General features: G+C 33.6%; 1 protein-coding gene across 1 annotated transcript in view; it reads right to left on the bottom strand.

Annotated features, from left to right (window-relative positions):
• The window catches only part of WDR17 (WD repeat domain 17), an 85113-nt gene that overhangs the window by 45334 nt on the left and 20156 nt on the right, over positions 1–19623 (bottom strand). The window contains exons 3-8 of the mRNA XM_011959582.1: positions 18259–18442; positions 14382–14612; positions 9150–9401; positions 5642–5764; positions 3086–3270; positions 117–285 (exon numbers count right to left, since the gene is read on the bottom strand). Coding sequence (XP_011814972.1) covers positions 117–285; positions 3086–3270; positions 5642–5764; positions 9150–9401; positions 14382–14612; positions 18259–18442 — 1144 coding nt within the window. The remainder of the gene's footprint in view (positions 1–116; positions 286–3085; positions 3271–5641; positions 5765–9149; positions 9402–14381; positions 14613–18258; positions 18443–19623) is intronic.

The following is a 19623-nucleotide window of genomic DNA, read 5'->3' on the forward strand; positions in this document are numbered from 1 at the left end:
TGCTCTACACTCATGTAGAACAAGATGAGATCAAGAGGAAGAAAGTAACTCAAATGAATATAAAACTTTAAAAAGCCATTTCATTGCATTCCCAATTTCAATAAAATATCTCTTACCTGGAGCCCAAGAAAGGGAATAAATAACACCTTCATTACCCGGGGATGTGTACACTGCTGTTAATGTATTTATATCCCAGACTTTTATAGTGCCATCAAATGAAGCTGTTGCTAAAAGATTAGGATCATCAGGCTTGAATTTGCAGTCAAAGATAGTTTCCACATGTCCCTAGGAATATGGCATAAAGAGTCATAATTATTGAGAAAACTTCACATTACTAATAGACGAACCACAATGTATACTCAAATCGACACATGTAGTATGGTTTTCCAAATATTAATGCAAAAATATATAGGCAAGAAAAACAGAAAACTGGAATCACTATGGTGATTGAGTTTTCTCTGTGCCATGACTGTATCATTTTGTACAGACCTAGATTTTAGTCAACCACGGTTCCTCAAATCAGCAACTAAACTCAAAGATGTTCAGAAGTCTCACTTTTCAATTTCAATTCAGTGCAAAAGATATTTTCTATTTTTATTAAACTTACAGAATGCTATGCTAGAAATCTATAAAGCAATTAACTTAATAGTTACCATACGTCATCTGGCACTACAATAGAAGACCAAGATGAAACTCAAACTAAAATCATTTAATGCAAATATTCCTTTTTTATACTAATGCTCCAAAAGCACCTCATAATTTTAGCAGAAACAAAAGAATCAGGCATAAGCCCAATTTTTAATGAGCCTTGTTTCAAAATTTTCTAAGTCTGTTCTTTGGAACCTGAATACTTGTTCCCATTACACAATGATTTGGATCCCAAACACCCACAAGACTATAAAGTGGTATATGCAGATGCATGTAAACATATACCAGTAAAGTAGTGCTTAACTACTGTGGGCCTTTGGGAAAATCCATTAAGAGACCAACATAAATAGCCAGAATTACAACTATTCTAATGCTGGGGAATGGGAATAGAAATTTCTTCTTTAAGCAAATGAAACTAACATTTGGGATCTAGAGATGGAGTTGAAGTACAAAGACAGGGTTTTCTAGTCCTCAACTAATAGAATAAGGGTAGAGAAGAAAGTTCTTAAAACTCTGTACTTCCATTAATACCACAAATCACAACCGTTAGGAAACTACAAAAGTACTGTAAAGTTTCTCCTTTAGGTGGAGGTAAAAGAAAGAAAAATCTCAAGGGTTAGCAAGAAGGAAAAATGTTGTCACAGTCACTGGTTCACCTGGCTGCAGCTGTCCCACGTGGTCATTTCCAATGTTAGGAACATAATCAAGGCAGGGACTTATATGCAGTTTTAAATGTTATTTCACTGCTATGCCTTAAATTTTTATTTTTTGAAACATGAAAATTCACATAGCAAGAACGAAATCGTAAATGTTTCTTCCGTGTTTTCTTCTTACCAAGAGGAAGGTGGGTAAGAAGAGGAAAATGTTGTGGCATTTTTCTTAATTTTAATGAAGCAAATATTCACATGGAAGTACACCTTTTGGAATGTTTATTAATAAGATTTTTAAAATTATGTAAGATTTTAAAAAATATTAATAATATATTTCTTATCCTATGTAATCTGGAATCTTTGGAGATGCTTTATACATACAGCAGTTCAGAGTTGTTTCTCCTGGTAACACTTCGAGAAATTTCAAATTTGGGTCTATGTTAAGAAAATTGAAACTATAAGGAAAAAATGACTGCTTCCTGACTGGCACACAATTTAAAGTGAGAAAAGCAACTGAGATAATTTATAATCAAGCAGCTTTTAGTATTTAGTATTCAGCATTTATTAGAATTATAAATTAACAGATTTTAAGTAAAATATACTTTTAATATGAAGTGTCATAGAAAATGTATTGAATTTAGATTGCATGACTTCTCTTCTGCTTGCATAACTTTTTATAGATTTAAGTGTATTCTTACGTTTCTCTCCCTTCCCTTTCATAAACTTTTTTAAAATAAACGGTAATTTGAAGTACACAAAAAGTTTACCACACTAGGAAACAGTTTATATAAAAAGAAAAGTTAAAGTGAAAAGAAAATTATATCATCCTCAAATGAATATCTACAAAATGAAAATTTAAAAATAATTAAGCTACAAATTCTTTAAAAAATATTTTTGCTATAAATCAATTTTTCATTTGAGGATAAAATTAAATGAGAAGTCTTGAAAAGATACAATATTACTGATTCTTTCTCTCCCCCCTTCAGTTACAAGGACAAGTACAGTTCTAGATTCTTTTTCTAAGATCAAAAGAAAATAATTAGCATTTAAAAGTTTCCTAAATGTCCAGATTAGTCTAATTCAAACCAGTGGAAAGACAGGGGCATTTTTAGAAACTCTAAAGCAGGGAAAATTAAAGACGATGGTTTTTGACAAATATTAATTATAACACAATATGTATTATTGCATATCTTCATTCATTCATTCAACAAAATTTAATAGTCTTGCTATGTGGCAGATACTATATTAGGTAGTGGGGCTGTACCACAGAACACAACCAGACAAAAATGTGGGATCTCGAGAAGGTTGTATTTCATCTTATATAGGGGCTTAATTATCATAAAAACAGAATTCATAGAATCACTTAAGTATCATAATGATTCAACAATAGAAACAAATCTTAGAAAACATAATCCAACCTTACTCAGTTAATGAATGGGAACAATAAGGCTTTGAGTAACTGGCAGAGATCAACTTGTCTTTTCTCTTGAAAAGACATTCTATTGTCGTTTTGCTTCCAAAATATACTACAGCTATGCAATTTTCCATTGTACATAAAATATAAGTAGACATTAAGATTTTAAAAGTATAGTGGTTAAAAATTATTTTAGTAGTTTTATCATCATTCTATGCATTTTCTAAAATGTTTCAACCAGCTACAATAAATTTCTAATATATTATTACTTACAAAAATAATTTCAAATAATATTAAGATACAGGTAAAAGTAAAGATCATGGGTTTACACAAAAAAGTGTTATGTATAATAAAAGAATGACTACATACATACCAAGTCTCTAAGAAAATCCCACTTCTTAGCTCCCATATCATAAAGTCCAACTCCACCATCCAAGAAACAACACACTGCATGACCAGGAGGAAGAGAAAACGCTTGATTCTGTGTCAAAGTTGGGGGTGGAACTGCTTCACTTGTTGAGGATGTATAATGGTTTTTGGTTGGAGATTGGACTGAAACTAAAATAGAAGAAAAAAAAAACATTCTTATTGGAATGAAACCACAGAACTTAATTTAGAAAGATTCTTCATTAAAAAATAAAGATTCCAGAATCTGTACCAGTAAACCCTTTAGGCAATGATCATATTTTCTACCACATGAGCACTTCTTTGGGATTGCCAAAAAATATAAGCACAAAATTGGACATTATTTTAAAGTACAGATGGAGCCAATAGACGAAAATTAGTGTGTTGAGAGATCACAATCTGTTGTGAATGTGTGGTTTCTTATCACTTCATAAATTAAAGCGCAGCATGATTGTTTCTGAATTATAAACTTCTTTCAAAATCCTGACATAACTTATTCCCTCCTTCCACACACACCAACATATATGCATATAATTTTTTCTTTTAAAACAAATAACTCTCTGCCAATAATTTCCAAGCCAGGGAAAATAATTTTTTGAGATTATGGATAGTTCATTTTAATTTAGCACAAAATAAGAATCACAACGCTATCTGACCTGCACTGGCATCTCAATTTTCTTTCTTTTTCCTAGGTTTTTTTTGTTTGGTTTTTCTTTTTACTGTTCATAGACTTGGATTTCTCCTACTTTCAATTACATAAATATCACTGTGTTTATTTTTATATATTATTTATCCCATATTTTGTCTTCTTCCAAAAAGCTTTTCCTTAGAATGTGAATGGAAATATTTTCCTGCAAACTTAATCCAAAATAATGACCCTACAGTAAATTATGAGACCAATCTACTATTAAATTATACAGTGGAATATGGAAAATATTTCTCAGTATTTTTAAAATTAAAATACAATACAATTTTTCTTAGTTCATTTATTCTGGATAATATTCAGTTCTCAGAATCTGAGAATTAAAGAAAGTCCAAACTAGAATGAACTACAAATGACAAAAGCGGCATTTGGTAGCAATGAATTTGGCTCACTAAAAGTTTGTTGATATTTTGGTTAAAAATTAATATAATCCATCATTGGTTTTTCTAACAGTTTAATTAACTGACATTATAGGTGGGTTAGACAACTTTTATGCACCAATCTATTTGTAAATCCTGCTTTTCAGAATTCAGAATGTTTACTTTTTAAAATTTCATTTTCACAATTGTTCTTCTTCCATACTTTCTGTTATATTAAAAAACTGAGGGAAAAACCTAGAAGTCAAACAAGAGGTAATCTGAAAAGAATTGCTCGAAAATGACAAGACTGGTACGCTATTCTTCATATTTTCTGACTTTGTCTAATGGACATGGGCTACTTTTGTAGTAAGGAAAAAAATATGAAAGAAAAGAATCTGGTATGTCAGACATTCCATGACATGGCAGTTCAAAGCTTCTAAACAAATAAAGGAACTAACAATGACAGAAAAATTGCAAGATCCCTAAACAGTAAGCCAGTATCCAGCATATTACTTCTCTAGTCCTAATATTTCTAGACTCTCCAGTTTCCAGGCTCTAGATTTATTAGGGACTTCACAATTTTGTACAAGAGGTATAGGTTCAAATACAGAGATTTTCTACTACTTGCCATTGCCTACCAATTAGACACCAAAATAACATTACTTTGAATAGCTATTGTTAATTACTTAGTATATTATAAAGATAGAGTCAGAAGGAAACAATCACTGTAAATTTTTCACCACTGAACTCCCTACCCCATTATTTTTTATGGTATATTATACAAAACGGGAATGCTACCAGCCACGCAGAGCAACCATGATAGACGTAACTGGAAGTCTATTACTTTTCCTTATATATGAAAAAAGTTCTAATTCTAAACCTCCCCCAAATTTCCCGATGTTTTCTTTTTATAAATTAAGTGTATTTTATTTTTTCTTCATTACAGAGGCAATGAATGATACAGAAAATATAAACAATAAAGAAGATACAGAAGATCCATAACACTAACTACTAATCCAGTGACAACTGGTATTCAAACATGTAATATGTATACCAGAGCCTATAATTTGAATATTTAGGCTGTTTTAACTTTGTTATAAACTGTACAGATTTTAAACGGGCCATGTTTAAAACATAAATTCTCCCAGTTCAGATAATCTATTTAATCCTATCACTCTTAATATTTCCAACTTATTTTCATCAATATCATTGATTCATCTTTTCCATGAAATCTGAAATTATCTAAATATACTATTTATTAGCATTAAAAAATGTAACTTGACTCTAAATATTTTCAATTTAGTAATACTAGATCTTGTGTAGCTTTGATGGTTCCTTGAGCACTTTTTTTAAAAATTGCTTTTCAGTGGCATATAGTATTTGATATATCACTATATCATTTTATTTGATAGAAAATACCATATTTTTAAAAAATAAAAATTTTGATAACATTTTTACTTACACTTTTTTCTTGGAGGAGAATTAAGTACATGTAAGCAGTGAAATCCTGTTTTCTTTAATTTAAGGTTATCAATAGGTGTTGTTCTTGAAACATTCCAAATGCGTAAAACACCCACTTGAGAATCTAGTCAGATAAGGGAAAAAGCATATTTTAACAAATTTTATATGAAACTAAAATGCCTAGACATAAAAGCATAACAAAATTTCAACTAGAAATATTTTAGGACTAATTATTGACATCTTTTGAATAACAGTACCATACAGTAATACAACGAAACAGCTGAAATACTATTTAACCTTTAAATTTTTGGCATGTGTCACTACTTTTTTGCTCCAAAACCTTTTATAGGGTTAGAAACTGCCTGTCTTGGCAGCTTCCTCCAATAAAGATCATTATAATAACTCAATCACAAAAAAAGACCCTATTGACACACACTTGTTCTAGGAAATGGCCAGCCACAGAAAACTCCCGATTTCTAACCTTAAATAATCAATCCTTCCACCTTTGGAATGTTTATAAACTGCTCCACTGTCCACTTTCAGCCATTAAGGACTGTCAGATATACCTGAAGACCAGTCAGACAGTTTCTTTTCTTCCAAAATTCCCACCTTAATTACTGCTTTGGAGAAGAATCTGGCAGTTCCAGAAATGATTAAATATAGAATTACCATATGGCTCAGCAATTCCTCTCCTTGACAAACACTCAACAGAATAATAAGCAAAAGACCACACCAAAACTTGTACATACATGTTCATAATATCATTATCTATAACAGCGAAAAGGTGGAAACAATATATCTGTCTATCAACAGATGAATGGATAAACAAAAACCTGCCATATCTGTATAATTACATATTATTCAGCCATAAAAAGGAATGAAGTACTGATACATGCTATAACATGGATGAACCTTGAAAACTTTACGTTAAGTGAAAGAAGCCAGAATCAAAAGGCAACAGATTGAATGGTTCCATTTATATGAAATGTCCAGAAGAAGCAAGGCCACAGAGATAGAAAGTAATTAGCAGTTTATGTTTGCACATGTGTATTTCAGGGACTTTGGCAAGGGAGTAATGGAGAGTAACTGCTGATGAGTACAGGGTTGGCTGGGGGAATAATGACATGTTTTTTAATTAGATGGTGGTAATAATTGTACAGTTTTGTGAATATACTAGAAACCACTGAACTGTATGCTTTAAAAATGGTGAATTTCATATGTGAAGGATATTTCAGTAATAGTAATAATAGACATTAAAAATTTCTATGCCTATTGGGCTGGGCATGATGGTTCATGCCTGTAATCCCAGCACTTTGGGAGGCTGAGGCGGGTGGATCACTTGAGGTTAGGAGTTTGAGACCAGCCTGGCCAACATGGTAAAACTCCGTCTCTACTAAAAGTAGAAAAATTAGCCAGGTGTGGTGGCCTGTGCCACAGTGCAATCTCAACTACTTGGGAGGCTGAAGCAGGAGAATCACTTGAACCCAGAGGTGGAGGTTGCAGTGAGCAAAGATTGCACCACTGCACTCCAGCTTGCATGACAGAACAAGACACTGTCTTAAAAAAAAAAAAAAAAAATTCTATGCCTATTATTAATTATATCCTGAAAAGTCAAAGGCAATTAAGATATAGAAATTAAGAACCCATCTACTTTCATGTACAGTTGCCCCTTGTTATCCACGGGAGATTGGTTCCAGGACCTCCCATGGATAACGAAATCCATGAATGCTCAAGTCTCTTACATAAAGTGGCATAATATTTGGATATAACCTATGCATGTTTTCTCGTATACTTTACATCATTTCCAGATTATTTACTGTATTAATCTGTTCTCACACTGCTATAAAGAAATACCCAAGACTGGGTAATTTATAAAGAAAAGAGGTTTCATTGACTCACAGTTCTGCATGGCTGGGGAGGCCTCAGGAAACTTACAATCATGGTGGAAGGCAAAGGAGAAGCAGGCACCTTCCTCAAAGGGCAGTGGAATGGAGTGATGGCAAACAGGAGAAATGCCAGACATTTATAAAACCATCAGATCTCGTGAGACTCACTCATTATCACGAGAACAGTATAGGGGAAACTGTGGCCCCCATGATCCAATTAGCTCCACCTGGGTCAGGCCTTGACAGTTGGGGATTATGGCAACGACAATTCAAGATAAGATCTTTGGTGGAGACACAGTCAAGCCATATCACTTGCTATACCTAATCCAATGCCTACACATCACATTATTCACATGGATTCAACGTAGTACTTGTCACAATGCAAAGTCAGGTTTTGCTTCTGGAAATGTTGTGGAATTTTTTCCCCTAACATTTATCATTCGCAGTTGGTTCAATTCACGGATGCAGAACCCAAAGATACAGGGTGGCATCAGTATTATATTAAGTGTTAAAGAAGTAAAGAATTTAAAATTTTGAGATGATAAAGAGTCTCTGTCTATTATTTTACACTTAGCAAATATGGGAAGTATTTACACAGTAGCTGAACATATTCTGTTTTTCCAGAGGTCTCTCTCTCTGAACACAATTAAATGGTAAAAGTAGAGAGTCATTTAGTTTCTAATTATTATTCCTCAATTCCCACATCTTCCCATCCCCTATCACTACTTAGCTTTGCTAATTCTCTCATGACTAGGAAACCATGAAGTAGCATCCGTTCAACCCATGGATCAGTGAGTGCTAGAGTTTGAATGCCTCCCACAAAATCTTGTGTTACAAACTTAATCCCCAATGCAACATTGTTAGGAGACAGGGTCTAATCTGAGGCAGTTAGGTCATGTGGGCTCTACTCTTATGAATGGATTACTATAGACAGTGTAGGAGTGGGTTATTTATTGTGAGAGTGGCTTTGTTATAAAAGCGAGCTAGTTCTCCTCTTGCTTTCACGCTTTTGCCCTTTCTTGCTTTCAGCAGCACAAAGTTCCTCACCAGATGCCTGTGCCATGCTCTTGGGCATCCCAGCCTCCTTAGATTAGCCTTAAACTAATCTAAACTAGTTTACAGTTTAGATTACTATAAACTATAAACCTTTTGTGGTCTATAGATTACTCAGCTTGTGGTATTCTGCTATAGCAAAATAATCTGTGGTATTCAGTTATAGCAACACAAAATGGACTAAGACAGTGAGGCTAATAAAGTTCTGATCAGGTAATTGTTTTTCTGGTCAGCACCTTCACTGTCATCCTACTACGCCTGAAATTGAACTGTCTTTGTCTTTTGCACATATACAGACACGATCACATGTGTGCACATATATAATATATTCCAAGGTATTTCCAGAAACTTGGCAGAGTGGACCTTAAGTTTCATTTTTATTTGTCATTTCATTTTATTTATCATCAATGACACAATAAAAATAAAAGTACACTAGCAATTTACAATGAATGATAATAATTGAGCTATTAATAAATTTTCCACAAAATCAACCTATAAGGACAATTTCCTAAATTCAATGAAAGAATATACACACATATTTAAAACTCTGCGGGATGGGGATTAGCTTACCTCCAGTTATAAACATCCCTGGAGCACTGGGAACCCAGGCTAAGCACTGCACAGAAGCTGCTGCACTGGGAAGATTAAACGTTGTTATGCAAGAAAGTGATTCAGAATCTACCAGGCGAATTCCGGAATGCAAATTAACCACTAGAAGATAGTCGGTAGACAGTGGGTCCCACTCCAAGGCTGTAACGGGATCCTCTTCGTCTGTCCCTTCAAGGGATTCAGGTCTCAGAACATGTTTCTGATTTTTATTACCTATTAAAATATAGAGATAATTATTTCTGAAAAACTTGCAAGAAAGATCAATAATTTGGATGATGTTAACTTTTTCCTTGTACAGTATCTTTCTCTGAGGGTATTGAAAATACAAATGCGGCATTTATATGCAGAAGGCATAACTGACACGTGAATGCTGAAAAAAATTTGTTTGTCCTATTGATGAAAGTCAGACTCACCACTCTGCTTTGGCAATTTCTCGTGCCTTGAACGTGTCTCCCATTTGTTACCAAAAAGCGGTAAGAAAATATACAGATAAATAATATACTCAGATCTTGTCCGCAATTACAAATTTCACTGGGTTACAGCAGCATAGAAATAGGGAAAACGCTTATTGAATGAAGAATATCATATAGTAATTTAAAAGGAGAAATGTCAGAGCTGGCTGACTGCATGGGTCCAATCCTAGTTCTGCTTCTTACTAGCTTTGCTGCCTCAGACCAGATACTTAATCTCCCTGTGCCTCATTTTTTTTTAAATAATGGAGAATATAACAATACTTATTTCACAGAGTTTTAAAAAATGACTAAATGGATTTGATTAAAATGTTTAGAATAGTGGTGCACATTTTAAACAGCATATTAATATTTACTGTTATTCCTTTCTCATTCATCTTACCATCTGCCATAATTATAATTCACACCTGACTATTGGTACAAATAGGGAAGCCAGAAATATATGGAGTTAAAACAAGTCTAATTTAAATAAAGCAAAGGATCACCAAACAAACTTATTGTTCCTTGTAATTTATGTACACAACTGGAAATACGGAAAAAATAATAATTCTGCTGAGGTACCACATGGGAATCCACTGGGCGAGTCCTCTCATTCTCAAGAGAGGCAGTGAAGCAACAGTTAAAGAGATTACAGCCTTAACAGAAAGCACCAATCAGTCCTGAGTATCATAAAGGAAGCGTTTACTTTTTAAAAAGCACAATTGAAAGATAATACAACTCTTGCTGCAATCCCATAATTACAGAATTGAGGCCAGAAAAACATGTCTCCTGTGTGTTTCTAAGAGGGAGACTATGACATTGTGAAATAAATGTCTGGTTTTCATCCCTGTTTCCTGGCATTACAACTCCTAAAATCCTTGGAATCTCTACAGTGTCTTTTTGTATGCTAATGAGTTGACTAGGTAGCTGGTGGCCACTAGGTGGCTTCACAATGGGGACTGGCCACTGGAAAGACCAAGGCTTGATTAGAGAGTTGGGACCTTCAATCTCATCTCCCAACGTCCAGGGAAGGAAGAGGGACTGAAGGTTAGGCTGATCGCCAAGGGCCAACGTTTTAATCAATATGCCTATGTAATAGAGCTTCTCTAGAAACCCAAAAGAAGCAGAATTTGGGAGCTTCCAGAAAGCTGAGCACGTGGAGGCTCCTGGAGGGCTGCATGCCTGGAGATAGCATGGACGCCCCATGTTCTTTCCCATATGCCTTGCCCTTTTCATCTTTTCATTTGTATCCTTGTAATATTCTTTATAATAAGGTAAGGAAATGTTTTCCTGAGTTTTGTGAGCTACTCTAGCACACTGATCAAATCCAAGGAGGGGGCCATGGGAACCTCAATTTATAGCCAGTCGTTCAGAAGCACAGGTAAAATAAGCCGGGGCTTACAACTGGCATAAGAGGGGACAGTCATGGGGACTGATCCCTCAGTGTGTGTGATGTGACTCTATCTCCAGGGAGATAGTGTCGGAATTGAACTGGAGGACACCCAGCGAGTGTCTGCTGTAGAGGTGACCACTAGCTTCATGTGTGGAGAAAGCCTCTCACACATCTAGTGTCAGAAGTGTGTTGTGAGAGTACAGCAGGAGAAACTGAGTCTGTTTTTTCCACTAAGTAACAGTTATATAGAGACAGTGTCATCAACAATATTCCTAAAACAAGGTAAATTTTATTAAGGCACATTCATGGAGTAATACTAAAATCAATTCAATTTAAACATGATTATAATAAAGATTTTTTAAAAGGTTCTCTGATGAACGTGGCCTAAGAATACATTTGAGATAGCTAAAGCGGTTTTCCAATTTTTTTTTGCCCTGGAATCTTCTGTTCACATGAGAAAGTTTACAAGAAAATCCAGTAAGTAATACGAGATAGCATGATGCTTTTCAGGCTGAAAGTGAGAAGAAGGCTTAAAGCTCCGCTGGATCATCTATGAAGCCCTCCTACCCTCAATACACACACAAGTATACAAACATACAAAGCATAGTTTAAAAATTACTGATTTAAATGATGAACTACATTATTGTGGCCAGTTCTCCGTGAATATTTATTGTTTATTCTGAGAAGGACTAGACAACAGAGATACTGAGGTCATAGGTTCCTGCAAGAGCCTGGAGGACAGAAATCCTATGTAGTAACACAGGGACAGAGCCATCTGCGGTGCTGGTGAGTCATTAAGAAGATAAGGTTAACAACTCAAGAGCAGTAAGAAGCCTAGCTATCCTGGTATTAATGCTAACAGTTTCAAACTCACAATCCAGAATGTAGTGTTAGAATTAAAAGGTAATGAATGATTCCTTCATGATCCATTAGTTCATGTATATGCAAATGGAAAATACCTATCAGGATTGTACCTTTTATAATGTTTTGTGCATATTAATTGCTAAATAAATCCTGCAGAATAAATGAGGTTAACAAGTCTGTACTGGGTTGTTATGGACTGAACTGTGCTCCCTCAAAAAAGGCGTTACAGTCCTAATTCCCAGTACCTGCGAATGTGATCTTATTTGGAATTAGGGCCTTCGCAGATGATAAAGTTAAGATGAGGCCCTGCGGGTAGAGCCTAATCCGATACGACTATGTCTTTATAAAAGGGAAAGTTTTGTCACAGAGACATGCATGCACACAGCAGGGATGCCACATGCCATGTGAAGACTGCAGTTATACTGCCACACGCCAAGGAACAGGAAGCCAGGAGAGAGGCCTGGAACAGATTCTTCCTTAGTGCCTTCAGGGGGAGCATGGTCCCCTCTTGACACCTAATTTTATACTTCTGGTCTCAAGAATTGTGAGATAACAAAATTTATGTTGTTCTAAGCTATCCTGTTGGTTATAGTTTCCTTACATCAGCCCTAGTAAACTAATATATGGGTGGAACAGAAAAATAACACACGCTGACTTAGGTATAGATGGTTTCACTTGGTTTAACAACTGGAAGATTGGGTTATTGAAAAACAATGGTCTCTTCTGGAAGGCACATAGCTCAGATTGTTCAAATATTAAACATTCTATCTTCTAAATCTAAGACAGAGAAAACAAAAGTGGCCTTTTTTCTTTCCTGTTCTTTCTATGTCAAAATAAACATGCACTGTCTCAATGTTTTATATTTTAGATACACAATAAAAAGTCTCAATGTCCTATGGCTTGAAACGTTCAAAGATGCCTAATAATAATAAAGCAAGAAAACAGACAACCTTAGTCAATGACAAGAGGGTAAAAATGACAAATCATAAAATATGAAAATTATCTAGAGTGCAATTTAGAATAAAATAAAAACACAGTGCTCGTATCTTCTTCAGATCTAGCTTGAAAAGAAAGTGTCACAACCCTGACGAAATCTTTGGGTGCAGATCAGGGAAGAAGTGGAGGAGTATCACTAATGAGATTTGGTTACGTAACCCACAGAGGTAAGAGGAGGAACCACACAGCATACAGCCATGTTTATTATAGATTGCATTCCTGAGTCTAAGGAAGACTGCTGGAAATAAAGGTTACAGAGAAAGAAGTGGTATTCACCAGATCAAAACAAAGAAAGAAACATTGCCTAACTATGAGCCTTAACGACCGACTATAAAACAGAATCGGCTTCCAGTGCAAGGATGGAACAGATAAGTTGCAATGCAGGTACTTGGTACAACAAATCCAGAAGAAGCACCAGTCATTGATCCCTCCTCATCCTAATCTTCAACAAATCAATGAAACTGTCCCCATGTAAGCCTGGTACAACCAGAAGGAACAACAGAGGACAGGTACAAAGAGCTGAGATAGAAGCTGGGAAGAAGTATATGAACATTTATTTTTATCTTTCTTTAAAAGGTAAATAATAGACCCTGTTTAAAATGTATTTAGAATATGATGGCCCCAATGTTTCAGTGTTTTACGCAATCCTTTTTAACTTTAGACACATTATTTCCTGAAGAAAGGTTTGTTTAAATTTTCACAATTTCATTTGTTCAATTTCAATTTCTTTTTTACATTAATTTCAGACAAATTAAATGTAATTTGTTTTGTGAAAGTAGTTATTGTGTTGCTGAGAAAGCACTTTCATTCATCCATCTAGCCAGCCAGAAGTCACATACATCAACAGAGATATCAAATGGCTAAAAGCATTTTCCCAAATGTTAAAAATACTTATTTTTGAGGGGAAAGCAACCAATTCAGGTAATTTTTGATTTTTCAATCTTACTTTTGTAAATTAGTTATGTAAGAACATAAACTAATTTCTCAGACCCTTTCATTAAGCCAAATCATTAACTAATAGGGGTTCGAAGGGTTATCATTTTTCTTTCATGCCAGTTTCAAGCCTCTGCCAAGGAGTCGTGGCATCAGAATGGTATTTTTACAAGCAAATGGGAAAATATTTAGTATTAGTAAGCCATCATATCCTCTAGTTGTATGTCCTTGTTCATTCAGGTTGCTTTTAGTAAATGTACAGAAATAAAGAATTGATTAAAAATACAAATATGGGAAAAATGATTGATTTAGGTTAATTCCAAGTGAAATATTCACAGTTGTGTTGAACGTATTATAATATATACACATTTTACGTCAAATGTATATTTAGACTCAGTATCATACTGGATAACATTTTAACAATAATATCGAAATTAAAATTTTGTCACTTTTGGCTTTATTCAAAATGGGGACTGGTCACTGGAAAGACCAAGCAAGTACAAAATTATATATAAGAAAAATATACTATTCAAGATACCTTACTAATTAAATTCTTACCTGGATGAAATATTGATAGACTTCCATCAATATGACCAAACACAACTTTCCCCTTTTTGTTTGTATGCCATCTGAATATACAGATATCAGACAAGAAGCTATGAGCATCTTTGTGTACAGTCACTCCACTGTCTGGTCCTGAGATGGTCCAAATGAACAGCGGGCCTCTGTGGGAAACAAAGGCCACCGCATCCTCTGCGTTCCAGCACCAACTAAGAGAGGCGGGGATCCCTGGAATAAATTAAATACAGATACACAAGAAAGAGATATGGCATAAGACTACACCATTAAATATTCCTTGCACTGTTTACATTTCTAAAACAAATTAAAATACAAGAGCATGTTTATTATTTTTAAGACACATTACTTTCTTACTTGGGAATTGGATTTATAACAACAGCCCAAAGACTGCAGGGAACATATGTAGGGAAAGTCCATGATGAAAGAAAATGTATCTAGGTAGGTTGAAATACTACTTACATGATCATTTGCTTCATATAGTCAAATACATTTATAGACTTCTTTATTTTAGTAGACTATATATTAAAGATTAGAGCAATAAATTCTTATTGCATATTTGTATATAAGACGTCTAGGCATTCTAGATACACAAGGTAGTGCGGGATAAGATTCCTGCTTTAGATAATTTTAAATATGTGTTAGGGAGACAGGGATTAGTGAATACAAAGATAAATGCCACTATAAGGATTTAAAAACAATGGACTTAATGTTATAATCTATGTCTTAACAGGAATTTAGATTCAAATCTAAGCCTTGTCTCAGATAAACAAGTCATTTTATTTGTCTAAATTTCTGTTTCCTCATCTATAAAATGGACATAACAATAAAAATAGCTGGCCATTTATTTCACATGAAAGTCAAGGAAATATAATCATTTATGTAAAGGTACGTTTTAATCGATAAGATGGAATATAAAAGTTAATTGTTAATATACCTGCTATTGTTATCAAATAAATCATATATAAAATAAGTATTATGAGAGAGAGATTGTGCATCTTCCCACACTGATATACTAGTTGGCTGCATCAAAATCATGAAATGGAATATAACATATCAGGTCATGTGGAGTTTGAGCCAAGGAATTTATTTTTAACAAGCTTCGTCAAATGCTTTTGATATGCAGAAAGGTTTAGAAACCATTGTGCTACTCTCCTAGAAAGAAATTAGATTTGAATTATACCTAGAAGGAGGGGTAGAGTTTAAATACACAGAAGGAGCAGTATTTCCCAGAAAGAGAAAATGATATGAACCAAGACACAGAGTTGAAATTCGCTGATTGATGGTAAGTTCGGTTTGTGTCAGCAGTCTCTGTGCTCCAAGAGGCAGAACAAAGCCTAATGCCTACTTCAGGGCCTCATCCACAATGAGGAATCCATAAATATTTGCTGAATGAATGAATGTATACATGAAAAAAGCCAATACAAATGTTGATGTGGTTTCAGGATACATGAACAGAAGTAGAATGTACCCAAAAAAGAGATGAGGTACTCTGCATGGATCAAACCACACAGCACAGTAGAAGAAGGGCAATAGACTACTGGCTCTCTGACTATATATTTAGAGAAAGACAGCAAGGCAAGTGAAGGGACCAGAAAAAGTGGCACAAAATAATAACAGAAAACACTTTTATAGTGACTTATGTACAAGCACTTCCAATGAGCGCTGCCATTTAATTCTCCTAACAATATTCTGAGATAGGTAAGTGGTATTATTATCCACTGTTAGATAAAGTGTGACTTTTTCAACTTGGTGACAATTTTTACATTTGGAAAAACTAACATGCATTTTCCTTTAAATGGATTGTTAGATTATTAGAAACAAAAGGAAGAAGTAAAAATACAGAGGCGAGATCAAATTCAACAACTGTATCTGAAAGCTGAAAAAAAAAGTTCACTTAATGCAAATTTCTACTTTGCTTAGGCTGGATTCTAAAAAGAAAAATGAGCCTAAAACATTTCAAAAGTGTTACTTAAGATGCAAATCACCAAAAATAGTCTTTTTTTTTTTTTGCAAATAAAATATCAAAGCTTTTAATCTTCAGATTAGGAAGATATTTGGATGAGGGAGATATTCATAGCTGAAAATTTTCAAAGAAAGGAAAAAGATGAAAAATTTGCCAAAAGTTTTCCACAATTATCTAATCATTCTGGGACTGTTAATTAGAAAGTATTATTTAATTGTATATCCAGTAACAAAAGAACTATGGTGCATATAGCTGATGAATAAATAAAATCTTCCCCCGTGAACGGATATGATGTATATAGTGTTTGATGATAAAACCATGGATACACTTGGAGGTAATAAAATTAATCATTACTTTTGCATAACATTTAGAACTTATGTTTATTATATGTAGTTATAACCTAACACTGACTTTGTGTTACACCTTTATGAGAACAATAATATCATGCAACATTTTAGTTTATGGCACATAAAAGATGGAAAGAATTTCAAGAAAAATTTGTTGTGTTATTTAAAATTAATCTCACACAAAGTTGGATTTAAAGTACTTGGAAATGCATTATCGATCAATATAAACAGTAATGGAGTAACCTATAGAATTTGTGATTGATGGACAAACAGATGTGACCAGAAAACATGGGGAGATATGAAAAGTCTTGATTGAGGCTATCAATCACTGTTTATATAACACAAAACATTGTGCCAAAAGTAATTTGTTTTTTTTGTCACGGAAAGCCTTAAGAAAAATTGTTAATTACATTAATGGAAGCTCACTGGATAGCTGACTTTTTACAATATTTGTTCAGAGATTGGAGCAAACATTACTCACTGTCTAATACACTGGTTGTTCTAAGTAAAAATAAAAAACAGGGTACGTAAACTTGGGAATGAGATCCATATTTTTCTAGTTGAAAATTAACTTCATTTGACAAATACCTTTAACAGGAGAGTAATAAAATTTAAGTATTACACTGATATTTTAAGTATTCTTAATGATCTAAATTTGAAAAGACAAACCAATATACTAAATATATCGAATATGTCTAAAAGTTAAAATTTTTTTTTTATTATTACGGAAATAAATTCAAAGATAATTGCCTATAAATTCCCAGAATTTTTGCCTTAGAATATTATAAAGAAATTTGAACAAAACAAGGTTAGTGAGATTTTCATGTCTCAGTTTTATACCGCAAACTTAAAACAATTATTTTTTAGAGAAGAAGCTGAATTGAAAAACATATCTAGCAGTAGCTTTCAAAACCATAATCAATTGAGCTAAATATGGTGCTCAAAAGGAGAGTTAATTATTGAGACACTGAACACAGAATAATTATTACTTAACTTTACCATTATGATGGGATAAGACTGAATACAAGTTCCCAATTCTAAGTACAAAGAGTATAATGCTATTATTCCAATTCATAAAGCCCAATTGTGTGATGAGGACATTCTACGTTGACCAAATTAAAAACAAAGGCATGAAACCAGCTCAACAATGCATCAACTACATGCATAATACTTTCTTTGTAATTTAAAGGTTGGACTAGAGTAACAAACAGCCAAGGCTTCTTACTTGTCTCAGTAAGAACATCTTTCTGATTACTAATTTTATATTTATTTTGGAAATTCTTACATTATATTTAAACATTAATAAAATTATTTGGTATTCACTAGGTTTTTAGTTCATCATATGTTGTAAGTATAATTATTTTATGAAATTTTGTTTCAGTTTTGTACCTATGGACACGAGTCATTATGTGAACTTTATTTCTTATACAGATTGCCATTAGGAAGTTTGAAAATACCGGTTTAAAACCTGAACTAACAATATTGAGAGTGCTTGTTGAAATAAAAATATTTTATTCCATAAAATAAATCCCAGTTATAATTATACCTTTTGTACTGTCGAGTTTAGCAATGACTTTTTGTTCTGCAACATTCCAAATGATCACTAAATTATCAGTACTGCCACTTGCAAACAGATCAGGATTATGTGGACACCAAGAAATTGCTGTGATTGTTTTTTTATGTTCAGACATAATTGCATGAAGTTTGAATTCATTATAACGGCGATCCAACTAAAACAAAATATATAAATAACATATTTTAGTGCTCCTTTTTAAGATAATACACTATTAATAGTCACGTTACATAAAACTAAAGCTACATACATGAAAATTAGTTCACCTAATAATAAAGACATGAACACATTTCAAGCCTTGGTCTACATTCAAGTGTATTCAGGAATATTCAACCAGCTGAAAAAAAACACATTAAAAACTGAGAGAATAAAAACACATCCATTTTAAATATAAGTAAAAATAAATGTTTCACATTTAAATATGCATGATAATTCAGAGGTTTATTATATTTTCCATAACTATATCTATTTATGAGAAGAAAAACCCTTGGTTTTGGAATTTTTTTTTTCTGCAATTTTTCACTTATACTTGAATCAAGAAAATTTGGGTTGAATACGTCAACTGCTCATTATTACACTATTAAGATGTCCAAAGCTTCCAGAGCAATTATGTCATTCGCTTTTTTAATTTTACTGTTTTTCAGACAGGACATTATATTGTGTTTTTATATGTAAATAGAAAAAATAAACAGCCTACTTTTTCCTATTCTTTTGTAAATGTGCCTGCATTAATTAGTGAATTAATCTCTATCATTTTTGGCGTGCTTTGGAATATGTTATGTCTTTTTATTATAGTTTTGTCCTCTTTAGCATATAATGAACCTTTCACAGTGCTATTCTAAGTTTTACAAATCATTATGATATTAAATATTTATTACATCAAACTTTTTAAAGCCATATGCTTGCAATAAAATCCTAAATGATAAGCAGCCTTCAAATCTCTACATGATCGAATCTCTGCTATTTAGCCAAAGTAATTTGAAATCATGTTCCTCCCGGATCCCTCTGAACTTCTTGTTTCTCTTTTACAGCCAATCACCTCCACTTGATTGGCCTTCTGCTTGCTGCTCCCTTGGCTTCTAAACACCCTATCCACTGATTTGCTCATGGTTATTCATACTCCTATTGAGGTCTGAGTTTAAATGCACCTCTTCTGAGACATGTTTTCTGACCATGCTATCTTAATTCATAACTCTCCCGAGAACCTACCCCATGACTCTATCTTATCATACCTGTTTTTTCAGCCTCTGTAGAACACACTTCTTTCTGAAAATTTTACCTATTTATTTGTTTACTTATTTCTCTTATCACCTTTCCTTACACCTTACAAGAATATAA

The sequence above is a fragment of the Colobus angolensis genome, unplaced genomic scaffold (genome assembly GCF_000951035.1).
Source record: "Colobus angolensis palliatus isolate OR3802 unplaced genomic scaffold, Cang.pa_1.0 Scaffold5, whole genome shotgun sequence".
In the NCBI taxonomy this organism is placed as follows: domain Eukaryota; kingdom Metazoa; phylum Chordata; class Mammalia; order Primates; family Cercopithecidae; genus Colobus; species Colobus angolensis.